This window comes from Hermetia illucens, chromosome 3 (assembly GCF_905115235.1).
Source record: "Hermetia illucens chromosome 3, iHerIll2.2.curated.20191125, whole genome shotgun sequence".
Classification (NCBI taxonomy): Eukaryota; Metazoa; Arthropoda; class Insecta; order Diptera; family Stratiomyidae; genus Hermetia; species Hermetia illucens.
The window spans coordinates 134,955,963-134,975,492 of NC_051851.1; the positions used below are offsets into that span (position 1 = coordinate 134,955,963).

The 19,530-nt window shown below is 40.8% G+C and overlaps 1 protein-coding gene across 2 annotated transcripts in view; it reads right to left on the reverse strand.

Annotated features, from left to right (window-relative positions):
* Positions 1 to 873: 873 nt before the first annotated feature.
* Positions 874 to 19,530, reverse strand: part of LOC119652994 — a 182,456-nt gene continuing 163,799 nt past the window's right edge. Inside the window, exons 5-7 of one of the 2 annotated variants that reach the window (XM_038057420.1) lie at positions 16,029 to 16,145; positions 15,733 to 15,913; positions 874 to 3,130 (exon numbers count right to left, since the gene is read on the reverse strand). In XM_038057420.1, the coding sequence (XP_037913348.1) occupies positions 2,691 to 3,130; positions 15,733 to 15,913; positions 16,029 to 16,145 (738 nt within the window). In that variant the 3' untranslated portion in view covers positions 874 to 2,690. Of the gene's footprint in view, positions 3,134 to 15,732; positions 15,914 to 16,028; positions 16,146 to 19,530 lie in introns of both variants that reach the window. The other variant, XM_038057419.1, reaches the window with a different exon arrangement.

A 19,530-nucleotide genomic window follows, 5' to 3' on the forward strand; every position in this document is an offset into this window, starting at 1 on the left:
CTTGGGAAGCTATTAATATCTACGGACACTGCCTGCAGGTTCTGGGCGGAGTGTGTTGAAGGTTCGAAGGGAGTAAATATAGGGAATATAATAAAATTCCGAACGGTTATAGGCTTACTTGGGGTACACTATAATCAGTAAAAGGGGTACAATAGTCTTTTAAGGACGCGGTGTGACTTCCCCCCCCGGTAAGGCAAATAAATTTAAGGAAAAGAATATGAGGTAATTCTATTGAGAATTCCCCTTGAAACTTCTAAAAATCCTCAACTTAAGATGTTAAAAACACCCGTAAATCTATATTTATATACAAGTATGAACATTTATTTTTATTTATTAAAATAACTTGCACACAATTCAAATGCAGGAACCCGAAATTCCGATTTGATTTTTCTTCCTCTTTTTACATAATATTTTAAATATCCTGCAAAGAAAACTTACTCGCTCTCTCGGCGCACTTCATTTTCATTTTTCGATTTTATTTTCGTTTTATTTACCTGATAAATAATTTTTAATCTTATGTTTAAGGTTTAATATTGTTTTTTTTCATTATTATTATCATTTCTTCCATGAATTGTTCATAGACCATTTTTAATTAATTTATTCAGATTCAGATTAAGCTTATCAGTAGTTTCAGGTTTCATAAACGGATTTTCTACATTTCTTTGAATGAGTTTGTCTGAAATTTAACATTTGTTTCTGTGATAATTTAATTTAATCATTAATGAATCATTTTATTTTTATCTCTCCGAGGATGTTTACTTTTGTAATTTTGTTGAATTCTTCTATTCATCTAATTTTATTTTTAGATTTTACATAAAAGCTACGTTCTGTTTTTGTTATATAAAAAATGAGCTTTGTTGCATTTGTTGTTAATTTTATTGTTTTTTTTCTAATTTCTATGTAATTATTTGCTTTTGGAATTTATACAATATTTGTTTGAATTATTTGGCAAGTTATAATGCGGCTGGATTGTGAAAAGATGTGATATTGTTAGTGATAATTGAAATAAGTGTAAAAATAGTATAATAAAGTAATAAATAATGACCACATTTGCAAAATTGCTGGGAAACACAAAAGTACTCATTTGAAATGATATATCACAATCGAGTTATCTAGTTATAACAAAATAAAATTAAAATAAAAAAATGGTTAGCTAGAACCAAAAAATATAAACGTTTAATCAAGTTCTGAGAAAGAAATTCTTAGGGAAAGTTAAGCAAAAAAGGTCATTGCTTTTGCGCACTTTCAAAAGGGCGGAGAAATGTTAATGCATTCCTATTCTAAAATAAGAAATTAGAAGTAAAATAATCAAATATTTTCTTTGGCATATGAAAGCTCTTAGCCTCTAGTTTTAAATGTCATATAAACTGGCATTTTTCTATCTGTTTGAAATCCGTGCTTTGGGACGGAAGATCATTTTACTTTTCTCTCAAAATTTGGCATTTGATTCTTATTTATTCAAACCAATAATAGTTGCATGAAAGAATAAGAAAGAAATTTTATTTTAAGTTGAGCATGAAAGTAATAAGTTTAGCTTTCTATCGAATATTGCAATAAATTCTGTTACATTATTTTCATTACAAAAGTTTTTATACAATATCTTATTCATACAATTTCTTCAAAGGTTTTTTGCAACCTTTTAATGTTATTTAGTCAATTCTTCTAATATATGATTACCAATTGTATTTCGTATTTTCATAGCTCCGACTCGTTCTCATTTAAGATAACAAAAAATAAACTTAAATGTTCTCTTGAATTAGCATTTGGTTTAGTGTCGTATTACTTTCGCTCATACAATGCTTTATTTTTACAAGTAAAGACTATCGGCATTTACCATTACAACCCTACCATTCTTAAAAGTTGTGAATATCTTTAACTATTTTACAAACTAATGAATTATTACTCCCACTCTCCTAAAGTTCCAGTTCGATTTTTGTTATTAAATTTCTTTTTAGTATATAATCTGTTGATATTTATTAAGGTACCTATCATATAATGCTCTGTATTCTATACACAATATTGACAGTCTGCTTAGTTATTTACGCTTATTTTATTGTTTTATTTAAATATTTTTTGCTATTTTCATTTATTTTAATATGAACAACAAACAATACATTTTTGTTAATTTTTAATACTATCCTGTGGTTTTTGCAGTTTGAAATTTAGTTGGAGAATCCACGTCCTTTCGATTGATGCTTTTATTTTATCTTTTTAATGTTTTAATCTAATTTTGACATCTTAACTTCACAACCGAAAATTTATGCACTTTTCGAAAGATAGCGTACTTGAGATATCCAGTGAAAGGGAAACGAATGGTTGAGGCTAGGATCAATTGCAAAACTTAGTGAGTGCCTGGTATACTTTGAAGGAACAGATTTTGAAAAAGACAAAAGATTAGTCGTTGCTTCTGCGTAGAAATTAGTTATATCATGCAAGTATCATCAAACTTAAGATTATTCTACTTTATATGATTTTCAATACAATTTATTTCTTCTGCTCCCTCGTCTTGAAATCACTACATAGTTCACGATTAACCCCTATTCGCATGTGTTGCAGATAATCTGTAGACAAATTGTTTTTAAACGTTAGAAAAATTATTTTGCGGAATTCCCCCTGATTCAGTCCATTTAAACGGGCGGCAAGTGGCAACCACCACCTGTCACGATTACGTCACATCGCGCCTCTAATTATCAGGATGAAGTAACAATTCGCTTATCTGCGACATTTTTGTGCGAATATAATTGCTTAAGGGTGCAAGGCTCCTTGCCGCTAATGGTCATCCCATATTGAAGTCGACGACGATTGTTGGCCATGTCATGCGTTTTAATTACAACATCTTTTTCGTCATTTCTCATTCGACCGGGATGATGTTGTTGGTGATGATTTATGTCTTTACATCGAGTTCGATAATGTAGGATTGTGTGGGGGGATGAAATGAAATTGTTGGATATTAGAATCGATATCAAAGTTGCAACGAAAAGAACACTATCCAGTGTAAGGGTAGTGCTGAGAAGATTCTTCATCCGATGGAAAACTATCCGTGGTGAGAACGAGATGCCGACTGAAGGGGTGGTTTCTCTTCGACGGTCCGGTCCGACACGTGTTATTGATGAGGCCGACGACGGCATATCTGCTGAAATGAGAGAAGTTTAGGATCAATAGATGATTTATCAAAAGCGAAAAGATTTATTGCTGCCCAATGCTTGGATTGGATGAGTTTCAAGATTTGAAGATATGTTTAATTGTTTGTGCTTTACTTCCCTTTGGAGATATATACATGTGTACGTATACAAATTACATATATTTTTATGAAAAAGTTTATGTCTAAAAATATGCGTATCAACCTCCCAATATATTTATATATATATATATATTCATATCTTCGTATTTGTAAATATGGTTGTCATTGCGGACGGCGATTGGGTGATGTAAGCCTAGTTGTGGCATCAGGAGCCAGTCCTCTCGGGACCCTGGTCAGATAGTATGCATTGAACCGGTATTAGTAGGCCGCGCTTACCTTAGCGAGCGCTTCTCCACTTGTGAATTGCGAGATCAGCAAGCGTATGTCAGACCACGAGGAACTTAGGAAGAAGTTTTGTCCCCGAGGCATACGATCGGCTGGTAAAAACTCCATGGAGAAAAGAATAAAAGAAACCAAAAAATCCATGCAATGACAGGGAACGAGGATGAGTTGATTGCATTTCATCGCAGTACTAAAATGTCTCGCTCACAGCAGCGCCCAGCAAAAGAGGCCGCAAGGGTTGCAGGTTGCCCCTGACGCCCATCATCTTGTTCGATGCTCAGATATCCCGACTCCACTGTCCACTCTAGCGCAAGCCTGCCAAGTTGAACTTTCGTAAGGTGAACTTCGAAGGTCTGAACTCAGCCCATGCGGCAATCAACTACGTTCCGCTCCTCTCCCCATTAACGTGTGACCAAGCACACTACAATTTCTACACTATTTTATCTGATCTTCTTCCTTGTTACGTCCACACCTCTCTTAAGTGTTTACGCTCTTACTCTGTGTGGTTCACCACTGACGTTCACAAAAGACTTCGTCAAAAACATCCTGCGAGGAAGAAGTTTCTGTCTTCTAAAACCTATGCGGACTTACTTTTTTTCAAATCTCTGCGTTCCTCGGTCAAATCCTTAATATGTAAGTTCAGAATCGAATATTTGACCAGTGTTGAAGACTCACTAAAGCACGGAAGCCTCAGACCTTTCTGATCCTACATTCGCAAATCCCGCTGTCCAGCTATCCCCTCCGTCCATTAAATTTCTCTGGCTCCTCAGCTCACTTCCACTGTATGCTGTATTGGAAGTCGCCACGGAACACGCAAGGAAGCTCCTTAATAGCACGAACATTAAAATTGGTTGAGTGGTATACAAGGTAAGAATGCGGAAAACCTCCGCCATATGGTACAGGTATCCGGACTACGAGCATACCTCTGCCTAGACCGCATACTGCAAATGAAAACTAAAACTTCGTTCTCTGCAAGGATCGTGGTGGGTCTGGTAAGAGCGTTTCCTACACTGAAGATTCGAGGCAGTGTTCCGTCTTCTGGCCGGAACTAGAAAGAGCTCGGATGCATGTCGCATGATCCGAATTCTACAAATTAATATGCACCCAAGGGCGCTTCAGAGGTAAAAGCTGATCTAGTGCTTATCAGCGAACAATACTGGAATCTCCGGTTTCATGACATCTTGTCTTATCGGGTAGGAGCCGCCATCTGGGTTAGGGCCTGCACTTGACTTCGGGGTCTTATCCGAAGCCGGACTTTCGATGCGGGCACGATGCTCTCGAGTATGCAGTGTGGGCACGGATGGGTGAATACTGGTAGGAGGTGACTTTAATGGTAGGACCCTTGAAGGGAATGCAAATGGCGGCGAAAACCTAGTATCCAAGCTGCGAATAAGGCATACCAGACATAACTTTTGCGTCAAAATTCCTGGCAGTATATTGTGCGCGTGTGGAGCGACGGAAAAGTGAATATCGGGAGATTCGTCGAAACTCTTGGAATAGGCAAAGTCGTGGTGGAGGGCACTTCGGGATTGAGGATGATAACATTCCTGTTGAAACTGTCGTAAATTCAGTGATGTCTACACACTCGCGAGGAGGCATGCGCCACAAAGGCAGAGTACAGATCAGCCAAAACGCGACCACGCAGCACGATAAATAAGACCAAAGCTCGTGGAAGGCAGAACCTAGTCAACAGTGTAAATGGTGACCTGTGGCGACTTGACTTGCCATCCAGGAAATCGGCGCTCTGTGGAAGCCCCCAGATGAACTGCTTTATTCCCCTGATATCCTATACGGGTTGACGTCCACAGTGCGGAAGGCACTGTGGACTGCCTCGTCTTAAAAACAGTGCGAAAATGCAATTCTCACCATGAAGAATTGAAGGGAATCTGGTGATGGTGGCACTCCGGCAGGAGTTTATAAACTGGTGTTCCGCCAACACCCAGTTTTGCTCCTCGTGGCATTCAACGCTTGCCTGAAGGAAGGCATTTTTCCTTATCACTACAAGGTGGCGAGACTCGTGCTAATCAGCAATGGAAAAGGTGGCCCTGAGCTGCCCTCAGCATATCGATCGCTATGTATGCTTAATCAAGTAGGGAAAGTCTCCGAAAAGCTCATCAGGAATAGAATCGCTGAAGCGATCCATGCTGCCGGGGACTTATCCCTAAGGCACACACAGCTGCCGATTTCTATGGATGCTGTGGCGCTCCTCGTAACGCTTGACGTCAAAAATATCTTCAATTCCGTAATATGTACAGACTTACTAGGTAATTCTTTTCACGTACCGAGTTATCTCTTGTGGATATTGGGGGATTATCTGATAAATCGCTGCCTGCACTATGAGACGCTGTAGGATCAGAGGAATATGGAGATGATCAAGGTTAACGGAGCACACTTCCTACGATAGTCTGCTAAGACTTGACGTTTCAGAAGAACTGCGCCTGGTCGGTTTTGCACATGATGTTGCTGCACTTGTTACTAAATGCACTATTGGACAGACGCAAAGAAGGCTTTTTATATATGATAATTCTGACAGGTAAGTGGATGAATGGTTCCAACCTTGTGTTTGAATAAACTGAAATAGTCATCTTCACCCTTCAAAGAATCCCAAACCTGCATCCCATATCGATTAACCAATTACCAATAGAGTCAAAACCAAAGGCCAATGTTGGAGGACCCTACCCAGAAACGTCTTCTTATGGGAGCAACGGGGTCCGTTCTGTTCTACGGCGAGGTGGTGTGGGCTGATGTCCTTGGCAGGGAGGTGTATCATAAAAGCTTTGCCCAAGTGGAGGAGAGGCTTGCGAATGGCACCTATTTAACGCACTGTCTTAAAACTGCTGGAATGCTGGTGATCGTGGAAGTGATACTCATTGCTCACCACAATGGTCTGCCAAGGTACGTAAAGCCATTTACAGTCGCAGAGGTGAATTTTGAACTGGATTGGTTGCCCGTGAACAATTTTAGTGCACACTTACCGAGAAGCAGATGGACTGTGCAGTTCATGAACAATTTAGATCCATGGTTGAACCGAAAGCATGATGAGATTGGCTAGTTCCTTGCCGAAATTCTAAGTGAATAGCACAGCATTTGGAAGGTACGATCTCCTGTTTGTGTGTTCTGTGAGGAAGTGGCGGGCGATGACAAACACACCTTTCTTTCTTGCGAAAAGTGGTGAGTTTTGTCAGAAATTTTATCCAGACACATGGAAGCTCTTTCCAGATAAAATTATTAGGGAGATTCCGAACAGCGTTTGCCGATTGAGTCATGCTGCATACTACGTGCATCTCCCACTTGGTGCGAAGAAGATTGAGCGCGACTGATGAAGGAACCGGATGGCAAAAGATTGCTTGAACTAACTACTCCCTTTCCCCTCTCTCCTCTTATTGATGAAAGAAAGTCGGCGAGTTGAAGGCCTCTAAGGCGGGGAGAGCGCGAGGGGAGAGGGCAGGGAGGCCTAGCCCAAAATAATGTGTTAAATGATTCCAGACTAGTTCCCAGATGAGCGGAAGGTGTTTAGTTGATATTCTGGTGGCGCACCGTTGCGGTAGTCCAACACTCTCTGCGTAAATGCATTCATCTATCCTACTCCAAACAATGAATAAGTCGGGAAACCGGAAGCTAGACACTTCAGGTATGAAAGAGGGATAAAGAGACTTGAGTATGCATTTGTCCCATTAGCATGTAGCATGTAAAATATATATTATGTGAAAATATCCAATTTCAAGTGATATTGACATTCATAGTCTTGAATTTGCAGAAAAGCGACAGTTTTGACCTAGTATAACTTTCTTGATAATAGCGCCATTTTGACCAAATTTGGCAGAATCATGCTCTATGCTGTAGCCTACATTGCTGCAAAATTTTGTGATTCTAGGGTGAACTTAAGGGAGGTTTTCCTGTCAATTACTAAAAATTATAGTAATGTACTATTATTAACTTTATTTGAACAGGTATCGGTATGGAGAGTGTTTCGGAGGCTGGGTACTATATAGTAGCAGCCCTCTGATTTTTTCAGATTTTTCGGTTGAGTAGTTTCTGAGAATGGGTTCGTTACTTCAACCCCCCGCACCCTCAAGCTTTTCAACAAAAGTCAAAACTAAGACCGGCTTCGAAAATTACTAATCAAGACCTTTAATTTGATACCCCACATGACTATATTTGATGAAAAAAAAGTTTACACCCCCCCTTTTGCATGTACCTTCTCGTAAATTCGACGTAAAAGGATGTAACGCACTATATACGTGAGCGTTCACAGTTCCCACCTTTCTGCCAAATTTGGTGCAAATCCGAGAGAAATGCGTGTGACGGACAGACAGATAGACAGACAGTAAACCGAGAGAAATGCGTGTGACGGACAGACAGATAGACAGACAGTAAACCGATTTACAGTCTGTACTATTACTATTACTATTACAGTAAACTGATTTACTGTAAATCGGTTTACTGTCTGTCTGTCTGTCTGTAATAAGGTTTTGTGTTTACACAAAACCTTAAAAAGGAAAAATTTCGCCTATGTGAAGCCTGGGGATCTAATAGACAGGACAAAGTTTCCAGTGAAGCCGACTCACACCACCCAGTTGGTAACCTCGGATAGTCAACAGTCCGCCTAGTTGGGGACTAATGCAAGCGGCAACGACAATAACGCAGCATGACTTCGCATTTGAGCTGACGGCTGTAGTATTCTTTCACCTTACTACACCAGCGTGACATCTCGTACAAAAGATTCTTAGCCTAATGTTAAGGCTCCCATAGTCTCGATAACATTCTGGGCAGGACTTTAAGTATGCTAATGCGATATAGAGCGCTCAACTAGCCAGTATTTCCGGACCAAAGCTTCACTCGTAAGGAGTAAATAATAATTAAGGACCTCATCATTCGAATTCGTGTGAGAGAAGAGAAGATCCCTTTGTTTGGGTTCCAAACAAATCTGTGCCCGCTTCTCGGAATAGGCTCGCCCCTTGGATGACGAGAAGTCTAGGCGGAGGAGACTTTAACGCCAGAGCCTTCGAAAGGGGAGTAAATGACTGGTGGATACCAGTCGACTTAGATGTGAATGAGTACCTGAGCCAAATCAGGGTAATAATTTTTGGCGAGCGCAATGCTGACCACATTGCCTCCTATAGGGTATTATAATCCTGTAGCGTGCCGTTACGATCTTGAATGAAGTGTTCTAACACACTTCAACGCTCTGATCCAATTGGATTGTTGGGCCAACGATTATTATTATTAATCACATCATCGCTTCCAAGCAGATCATCAAATACATGGGAGTGATGATAGATACGAAGTTTTCAACAACACGCGCAAAATGCTTGTGATAAAGGATCCATCCCGAACGTGGGAGAGCCACGGTATACTTGTAGGCTACTTATTGCCAGAGTGGTTCCCGCTTTATATCATCCGTATTTGGGGAAAGGCATTTCGCATATCATGTAATATCATGCAACTGTGTGTTTTTATAGGAGGATAGGCCTAAGGGTGAATTCTGCCTTCAGAAACGCCTCAGATGAGGCCGCATTCGTCATCTCCGGAATGATGCCAATTGGCATATTGGCAAATGAGGTGACGAGTATATACAATTTGAAGCCAGGCTTTCCTTTGTCGCAAGCGAAGAACGCCGAAAGCGAGTGATCTGTAAATAGATGGCAGGGGCGTTGAGACTACTCGGAGAAGGGCCGATGGATACACAAACTGATCCATACCATCAAGGAGTAGCTGGGGAGACAACATGGGGAGATTAATTAACTAATCTCATCCGGTTTCTGACGGGGCATGTACCAGTACCTCTACGGGTTCAAATTGGTCAATTCGCCCAATTGTCAAAACTGCAAGGGAGGCCCCGAGCACCCACAGCACATGTTCTTGCACTTTCCGAGATTCAGCGACGAGAGGAGGAACCTAGAGGAAACTGAATCGCTTATACCGGAAAACGTGGTCAGGAGAATGCTAACATCGCAAGAGGATTGGGATGCGATCAACTTAATGATCGCATCAATCCAAGGCAAACTGCGAAAAGCGAAAGAAGTGAGGAAGGCGCGGTTATGAACGTCGCGCATAGAAGCGTGATTGCACAGTATGGTGATTCCAAGGTGGAAAGGAGAAGTAGGGGGTGGTTTTAGTGAGAAAAAATGCCACACTCTGACGTGGCCAGGCCAGTGTTTTTTTAAGATTTCCACCTTCCGAAAAAAAATTATTTCTGAACTAGCGAGTAGTTATCGGAAGCCACCAACTAGGAAATAGGGGTCGAATTGGGTCTCTTTTGGCGGTGGCTTTCTTCCAAAACAGTCAAGTTTTTTTAAGGTTTTGTGTGAAACTTTTTCCAAAATTGGTACACTGAGTCAGTGAACATACCTCAATTTGTCATGGCTCCCACTCGAATGGAATTTGAACTATCCTTGAACTGCTAAACAAAATGTATTTGCTTCACAATTTTTGAGTATTTCGCAACATACAAAAGGAATGGAATTGCGTCTTTGAAAAGCAATCATCCCTTAATTCGGTACCGATATATTTATCATTTTCCAATTATCTTTCCTCATTGCAAGCCTCATTCATTCATGAAATTCATAAATTTTTCCCTCAACTCAATTTTCTTCGTAATACACATTGATGAGTTCACATACCTACAGCATCCATTCTTTACCAATTACGAAAACTGCTCAATTTTACTCCAATATGAATTGAGATTGCTTACGGTTGAAAAAGGGCAGAATAAAAGATTGTTCTGCACATCAGATATCCGAGAAAAATGAAAGAAAGCAATATCATCTCACGCATGATGCTGGAGTGATGACGTTGCAAGTAGATCAGATTATTCTAGTCATCATTTTTTTAGTAACTGTGGAAATATTACATAAATACAATACAATATCGCCGGAGACATCCATACACCCGAGCAGATAAAAGGGAGCAATTTCATGAGCAATTCGAACGAGAATTTATTGCTTCCTTATGAGAGGGAGAATGCAGAACTGTCTGTCTGGCAGGGCGTAGATTTCGCGAATCATAACAATACTCGTACCTTGGCGAAAGTGGGTGGAAAGTATGGATATAGATACACGCTTACATAGTAATGTTTGTTTTACAGCGACGAAGATAAATTGAAAACGTTAAACGTCATGACTTGATGATTCGACGAATGTTTTATGAGGACACATAAAACAGAATGCGAGAATAACTTCATTGCTTTCGGTTGGAAAACCATGTAGGTCATTGTGTGACAGGATCCTCGTTTGAACCATCCTCCCTTGTCTGAGCGCGGCAAATTTACAACCCTTTGGGAATATTCAATTTTGAAAATAATGGTAACCGCAAATGTTGGAATGCAGAGCTTCGGTTTAATTAATTCGTTGTTGTGCCGTTTTTATATCTAATGTAGCTGGTACATGTATATGTGTATATATGCGTTGTCATTCCGAGGGCAGTGCTCAGGGGTGTGGTTAATGTATTAATCCAAATATGCATATCAGCCAATTTTACGAGTTTCTGAGAAACATTGAGTTTTCTATGGAATTCCCTCCCCGTATTTTCGCTTTCAATGTACTCAGTCGTTAGAAGTCATCCTACGTCCATTGGGAATTCAGAGATGTGATTATCCTTATAAAATTCATATCTGCGAATTCGTGGAAACACTGAATAAAGCAGCTCTCATGCGATTTGTTTTCATACAAGTATTTGAGTACGCGCACTCATATTCCGAACAAATTCCTTTTCTGATTTCAACTTAATTTATTTTTACAATTATTCCAGCTTTGCTCTTTGAATCAGGACGAAAAATCAAAAAAACATAATATCTGCTATCTAAAAGGCTTGTGCTCCTATTCTGAAGACATTCAAAAACATGCGAATTTTCTTGTTATATTCTCTTTAACGTTTCAATCTTGATTCTGTTAGGCTATCAGGGAATCAACCAAAAAGGCTGCTGACATTTTCCTAGCATTTATCTGTAATGCGAAAGAAAGTATGAATTGAGATAAGGAAGAGAAGCTGCCAAACTAAATAAAAAGGAAAGGAGGAAACGCCAGGAAAAATTAACAAGCAATGAAATCCTTGAAAAGATATTTGTCCTCGCAGTCCCGACTTTGGAGAAAATTGAAATAATATCTAACGAGCGGCAGACTGAAGTTTTTCAAGATGGCCCGTCGGAAAAGTGGAAATTGCATGGCTTTTGAGCTTGGTCTGCTTCAATTTTTTTGTTGTTATTTATTTGAAATGATGCTAAGTGGAGACAGAAAGTTTCAACATATTCGAATATTTTAGCCCCTAGGGCCTCCTTTCATTTCAACGTTCAGCTCAGTTGGTTTTTCTTTATTTGAAGTGAAACGTAATAGTTTGCCTTAATTTTGTTTCTTTTGTTTATTTAGTGATCGCACTTGGAATATTTAATAGGATATTATTTGCCTGGGTTAGATAACTTTACAAGTAAATGTCCCCTTCCTCAAAAGAACGGAGTTCCTAAAACTGCACTTAAGGTTTTATATTGTGATTAGTGGCTAACTTTATTTTCCCTATCCTTGCAGACATGAAGTTTCCCAAAAAAATATTTTTTTTTGTTTCAGGCGATTCAAATTGCATATTTGCACTTTCTACCTTCTAGTCAATTGGCTACTGCGAAGAGCTCGTTCGAGAGCCCTTTGCGTAGAGTGTGGCAACATTTAGACATCTAAAAGAAAAACTCCTCTAATATATATTTTTTCCATGTTCTTCTATGTGGGGGATAGCACGTCAACTATACCCACACGCCATCGCTGTTCGTTTCCGTCAATCCGCTTCGACTTCCTCCATGATTTTCCGAAAAGCTTGCACTAATCCTCCACTGTTCTACGCCACGTAGTTCTGGAGCGACATACTCGTCAGTAATCTTGGAATGCAATAGAGTCGTATGGGACAGCTCGTAATGGAGTTGTCGACCTTCGACGTATCAATTCTCACTTTCGGCTTCATGATCAATACGTCCACGAGTATCTAGCCCCGTACAACAACTTAGTTGTAGGAGTGGTAGTGACGGTGACTTTCCATATACCAGTCCCTTATAATAGCACAAAGAAAGAAAAGAAAGAAAATGTTGAGATAGCTGCATTTCCAAATTTTCAACCAAACAGTAAAGTCCGATTTAGCACGGTTAACGCGTCGAGTGACATGAATTTCGGTCCCAACGTAGGCAGAAACCATCAGCGCGCCTTCAATGCTCTGCCCGTTCACGCGACTAGGAGGAGTGCCAGTACCAATTAAAATGAGAATTTTGGTTTTATTGGTGTTTATCTTCAGTCCTGCTTCTTCAAATTTAGAGCCATTTGGCCAAAATCCGAGATTCGGTGAGAGTACAAGCAGATATCAGCAGTGTAGTCAACGTGTAAAAGGAAAGGTGACGTAAGTATCGGTGATAAGATGCGACCTTGACTTGAACTCCACTTATGATTTTAAATTCTTCTGAGACTCAACTTCGATGTAGCACGCGACATTTTACACCGCCGAATACCACGCTCTGATAGTAGTTAGCTTTTGCGGACTATTCTTCCTGTGTCGAGCGTTCCAGGTGTACTCCCTACCCATTATCTAAGCTTAGTATCCTGCTCCACAATGAATCGGAGTGCGTAAATCCGACCAGTACAGAAGGATCCAGAACAAAAATCAACTTCGAGGCGTTCCTTGATCAGTTCCAGGATGATTTCAGCTAATATCTTCACTGCACAGCAGGAAGCACATATAATTTCGCTGCTGTTTGATACAGTAAATTGTCATGTCAGCATAAGATGTGAAACTTCATCGGGGTTATGATATTCAATATATTCCTACGGACCATCAAAGGCTTACGGCAGTAACGTTCCTGAAGTGCCGGAATAAGTAGTTCTGTCTCCTTAGCGGTAGTCTACCTTCACGATAGTAGATTCGATAGCGCCTCTCGCTACAAGTCGCGATACACTGGGAGTCCTTGGATCCGTGAACAGCTCTCTGAGGTGATGTAAGCCTAGCTTTAACACAGGTGGTAGCTGCGACGTGTATTAGGATTCGAACCTGAGTAAAAGGTAATCCATCCGTGAGTTTGTGGTCAGCTGAGCGTAGGTTTGGCCTCTGGGAGTTGGGGTTGGGGCTTTGTCTCCAAGGGTACTAATCCGGAAAAAGTGCCAGAGAAATTTGCTTGGTGGACATGGACACTGGTAGCATGATCAAATTCCCTTGGGAAAGCCGAAGAGAAAAGGAAATGCGAATCAGTGGTAAAGCGCATGCGGTCGGTAACGTTCCTAAAAAAACTGGCATGAAAAATGGACTGATGGAACTAGAAATACTCCTGAACCGCATTTCCTTCTACAAACAAGCACGGAGAGCAGTGGAAGATGCAGAAGCAGTCGCAATTTTCACTGAGAACACTGCAACCGCCGGCAAGTGAGGAAGGACCAGACCGACTAGCTTTGCTCATTAAATCAACGCAAGTCAAGATATTTGCCGAATTCCTCAGTGAAATCCGATAAGATGAAGTATCTTTTGTACGGAAAACGAAGGGTGACGTAGTCCTCGCTGAATTAGCCTGAACACAACTAACAAGAGTCCGTTCTGCAACGCAGTCAAGGGGCTACTGGGCCGAAAAGCTTTGGTCTCTAGTCGAGTATCTGCTCTCTTGAAATTCGAAATCGTAGGAAGTGGAAGAGGCCGTCAAGCATGAGTGTCCGGAAATAATCAATGCTCAGATGGAATGTGAATTCTCGAGTTCAAAAAACGCGCTGTAGTGGAAGCCGCGGGTAATTCGTCAGGGAACTTCATTACAACGGTAAGATTGAAATTAAATGCGTAATATATAAAGCACGAATGTGGATAACGCCCCACGGATGCGGCTAGTATAATCCGTACCATACAAATTACACGCATCGGAGTGCAACCGCTCACGACATGCTAACACATACGATGCGGAAGTAAAAGTTGATCTTGTGCTTATGAGCGAGCAGTACCGGAAGAAGGGTTCGGCTTTATGGCATCTCGATTTATCGGCTATCGCGGCCATTTGCATTCGGGACCTCATTCGACTTCTGGTTTTTGTCCAAGGTCAAGGGAATGGCTTGGTATGGATTCGATGTTCAGAGGTAACGTATTTTAGTATTTACCTAACTCCTAATGAGACGATTCCGCACTTTTGACAGAACCTCAGTGTTCTGGAGGATGCCCGTCCAGGAGAGTGCTCGAAAAGATCATCAGGGGTAGACTCGTTTTGGCGTTTGGATTCAGAGCAGAAAGGTCCACGGTCAGTGCTTTTATGGAAGTCCTAGATCCGGTTCGTCGAGCTGAAACACACTGCCGCCAAGCTCGATGGTTAGTTAGATGGGTAGGTATGGTAGGCAAGTTAGAAAATTCCTTCAATTTGTTGAGTTGCCTCTTTCGGGAACTGAGGGAATATCTGAGGGACCGCTCGTCGCTCTATGAGACACTAGAGAAGGAGGATTGGGATCACATAGGCGAGGGTACAGGGAGCCATCCTAGGGCCGGACCCTTGGAACGCCTTTACGGTAGCTGTTAAAACTTGCGATTCCAGAAGAACCGAGCCTGGGGTCAATTAAGTTGATGATGTTGCGGCACTTGACATATTGATGCAAAAGATAACGGGAGTGATGACTGCTTATGGTTTCAGCCTTGTGCTGGGGAAAACCGAAGTAATCACCCTGCCCAGAAAGAGAAGCCCTGCCCTTCGTTCCGTATCGAACAGCGATTTGCATATAGAGCCAAAACCAACGCTTAGCTGAAGATGGGCTTCTTTTAACAAATCAAAACAACAACTTTGCATTTTCAATCTTAACTGCACAAAATTGGAAAAGTATGATCTCCTAATTTTGTATTTGGCAATGGAGTAGAGTTGACGCTGATCATATCTTTTTCTCTTCCGGGTCCTATCAGGAACTTTATGCATACACTGGGGAACTCTGTCCAGTCAAAGTTGTCAGAGAGATGGACTTCGTTGGCATGCAAGATTTATCGTGGCATCAAGCGAATTAGGAGATACTGAGAATTAAAGTGGGCAGCTCTCTGTGCTATTATTGAATAGGTGATGTTGGTGACAAAGTACCATTGGTAATCGAATAAAATGCAGGAGGTTTAGGATCCTACGTAATAATACAAACAAAATGTATGTCAAAATATCCAAGCAGTAAAAACGGGGCCTACTTTGGCCTATACTTTCTTATTCTATATAATAATTTTCCCAAAAATAATATTTGAATACCGACCTTTGTAATGCGTTGAATAGAAGTCACTTTGATCCGTCATTTCACCATCACCTTGTGAGTCATATCCGAATAAGTTAACATCAGGCGATCTTCCAGATGCCAAAATTCTAGGACGGTCTTCTTCTATGTATTTTTCAATGTCTTGTTCATAAATGCCATGAATCCTTGCTGTGCACTTGAGCTAAAATTAAAAATTAAACTTAATTATCTAAATTAAAATTAAAATATTTTTAGTTGTAGAAAATGCCACGGTCATAATGTTCCCTTGTTTGCTAATAGAGAAAAATAAAGTTCACCTTCAACCGTCCTCGAATGAACTGATGATGCTGAACTGTGAAATTTATCTCCAAAACTGACGACTCCAAGTTCTCAAACTTCAAAGGTTCGTAACTTTTGATGTCCCGTGGCATTACCTGCAATTATAAAAATCCTGCTTAGAATTGGATAACAAAAAACCAACTAGGAACCCGATGTGTAATTATGAACATATATGATAATATATAATATTTCATTATTCTCACGAAATCACTTTGAAAGCTGTAAATAATGTTGTAAAAATTATGAGCCGAAATCAAACTACTAACACGAGAATTTCACAACGCGTCAATAGAGACGCAATGAGTAGTTTCTACAAAAACCAAATCCGGTCACCTTTCCCGAATATTCTTCATCTCGTTCCATGCGGGAAGAGCCTGCAAGTGAACCAAAGCAGGCACTCGAAGCAGGGTTCAAGTTCGTATGCCGCCGGAAAAGGAGCAAAAAGCAACAGGTGAGTGCTAAAATGTAAGTGCTACCCAAGTGCCAATGCTTCCTTTGCTTCCAATACCCTAAACCCAAAAAGGAGGCAGTTCCTCCAATTATAACATATAATATTAATGTCCTGCAACTACTGAAATCATTGATGGGCAATCGCCTAAAGGCTACCCTAGAAAATATGAGAAGTGATAGAACTCTCTTTCTTGCGGACTCAACAGCGGACGATACGAACTTTATGTCGACTATGAAAGAGCCCAACACCACAAGGACCCTAAAAACTCAATTCACAACTAACCGCCGCCGAAAACTGACCTCGAAGAAGTTGTGGCCGAATTCAGTTTAGAGACCTACTTCTGACAGTTTGCTCGATTACAAAGTTTGTGATCAGAGAAGGTAATTCCACGCTCCCAAACAAATCTCAATTTGGTCTTTTTATAGCCAACTTTGAGTCCTCCCAAGACTTAAGTTAAATCTTAAAAGTTAAGTAGATCCTTCATCAAAAGATTACCATGGAAAAGTGAAACCAATGGAGCAAGTGCGGTGTTATAAATTCCAAAATTTCGGGTATATCAAAGAGCCATACGTGTGGGGAATACTTAAAGCCCACTACATTGCATTGCTGCTACTGTGACCAGACTGGACACCCTGCAATCTATGGCGTGTGTCGATTAAGGGAAGGTGTCCAAACCTGAAAGGCAACTGAGAAATCTTCAGTCAAGCAAACAGTGCCCAACTTTCACTTCTTTCTGAGTAGAAACATCAAATTGTTCGCAGTCCAAATATGTTTTTATTTCTTGAATTAATCCCTGGTATTAGTGACTCTGATGTCATCAACTTCTTCATAACCACTGCAATTCTAAACCACTTTCAGCTTCTGTAAAAAAGTCTTCAAAATCGAACCATATCCAGGTTTCCTCCGAAAACAATGTATTCCACTTAACCATTGACCAAAAAATTAGTCAATATTCGGAAGCAATTCCAGAAGTTGTCCGGGAATTTATCCTGACAACACATCCAACACATATGCAAGACAGAAGTAGTGTGATCAACCGAGATCGAATCCAAGCAAGCTCTGCCTGCGTAGAGGAAACTGTAAAACAAACTGTCAAACTTTATACTCAGTTAAGTACGCACTCTTCTTCTTATGCCGGCTCCACGATCTTGCCATTGGTTGTCGGAGATGAAACTAAAAGGGCTAGAAACTTGAAAATTTTGAAATTTTGCTAATGCACGTCAAACAACAATGTCTCGGGTAGGCAATCACCTCAACCTGAAGACCTTTGATTAGTTTGATCAGTGACAACGATATCGAAAGTCCCCAGAATGCTCGCTTTCCCCAACTCGAGTGAGAATTTTAGCGATATAAGCTAGACATTCAGAGCCTAAGCGAAATAAGATAATGCCACATTAATGGCAACGTGCTTTTGTTTGGCAACCATAAGGTGTACTCCTTGAGCTGGCAACCGGTTTCTAAGACTTTGGACTTGAAGATTTCCGTCCAGATTAAGGAGCATCCCAATTGTACATAGTATAGTCATAAGTTCTGTCAGTTGATGCGTACAGCGAGAAATGTTAGATCACCGAAACTAGTAACACTGCGCACGGAGAGTACCTAACCACACCCCACTTCCGTCAGACATTCAGGTTCCGAAGGTCAGTACCGCGTGAACGACAACTCGATGAAGTTTGGTAACTACAAGAAAGAATCGCGATTATTGCGTTGTACCAATGTGGGAATACACCGAAAAAGATTCATAGTTTCTTAAAAAAGCTGTCTGCAAACTAACGATTCATTTTGAGGACGTTAGCTCCATGTGGTTGACAGGCAACGGGACGGGCGCCCGCGCTCCGTACGTCGCCCGAATGTCATGCATGCTATGCGTGAGCTTTTTCGTCGCAATCCTCTCCGCAAGCAGAAAGGAATGTCGGCGGAAACGGGCATTTCAACTCGAAGTATGAGTCGTATTCTACGAGAAGATCTCAGTCTCGTTGCGTACCAGTGATGTATTCCCCATATGTTAACGCCAAACTGAAGAAAATACGGTGAACTGTAAAATTATATTTTCTGATGAAAAAAATTTTACCTACGAGGAGAAATTCAACCGACGAAATGATCGAGTATATGCTCACAATTGTTATGAAGCCAAACAAACAGCTCCGCGAGTCTAACGTCGTCACCATCCGCCTGTCATGGTATGGTGAGGCACCTCATACCACCGAGCAACTGATATTCATTTCTGCGAGGCCGCCGTCAAAACCAATGTGAGCGTGTACGGAAAGATGTTAGAGGATGTAGTTGAGCCATTGAGTGAATTTCTATTCGCTGGAAAGCCGTGGTGCTTCCAACAGGACTCGGGCCCCGGTCACAAAGCCAAGATAATTCAGCAGTGGTTAGCAGCGCATGTTACTGTTCACAACCGCGAATGAATAGGCCTTAGGCAGCCCAGATTTAAATCCTCTGGACTAAGAAAAGACTGCAGCTCGAGAAATGCCTCACAGACTTCGGGACTGGCCATTTTGAATATTTTTTTTGGTTTGAAAACTCTGTGCTTCACTTTTCTAATGGTGTACTTTGATTTGGTTTATTATTTCGTGAGAAATAAAGATTTGTTTGACTGACAGACTGTTCATCAGTGCTAACAAGTGTTGTTATCGAAATATCGGTATTTGCAAGAATAAATATCTACATCGGTGAAAAAGAAACAACAAGTTTTTTTATTATCTCAAGCTTTCCATTCAGCGGAGTACGAGAAAATGCTTTAAGGATGTAAATCTGTGGGGTAGCAAATTGTGATGAGACCGTCATCCCCATAGATCACGTGCCCTATTCTCTTGTTGAAAATCATTCAGCGGTTATTCCCCCAGCAAGAGGGGGGGAATTGATCAGATTCAGATCGTCAGAATGGGTTCGTAAAGCCAGATCAACCATTGATGCCGTCAAAATGATCACCGGCTTTGCCGAAAATGCAATTCACGGTAGGAGCAGCAAATATTGCATGGTGGTGACCCTGGACGTGAAGAATGCATCTAATTCGGCCAATT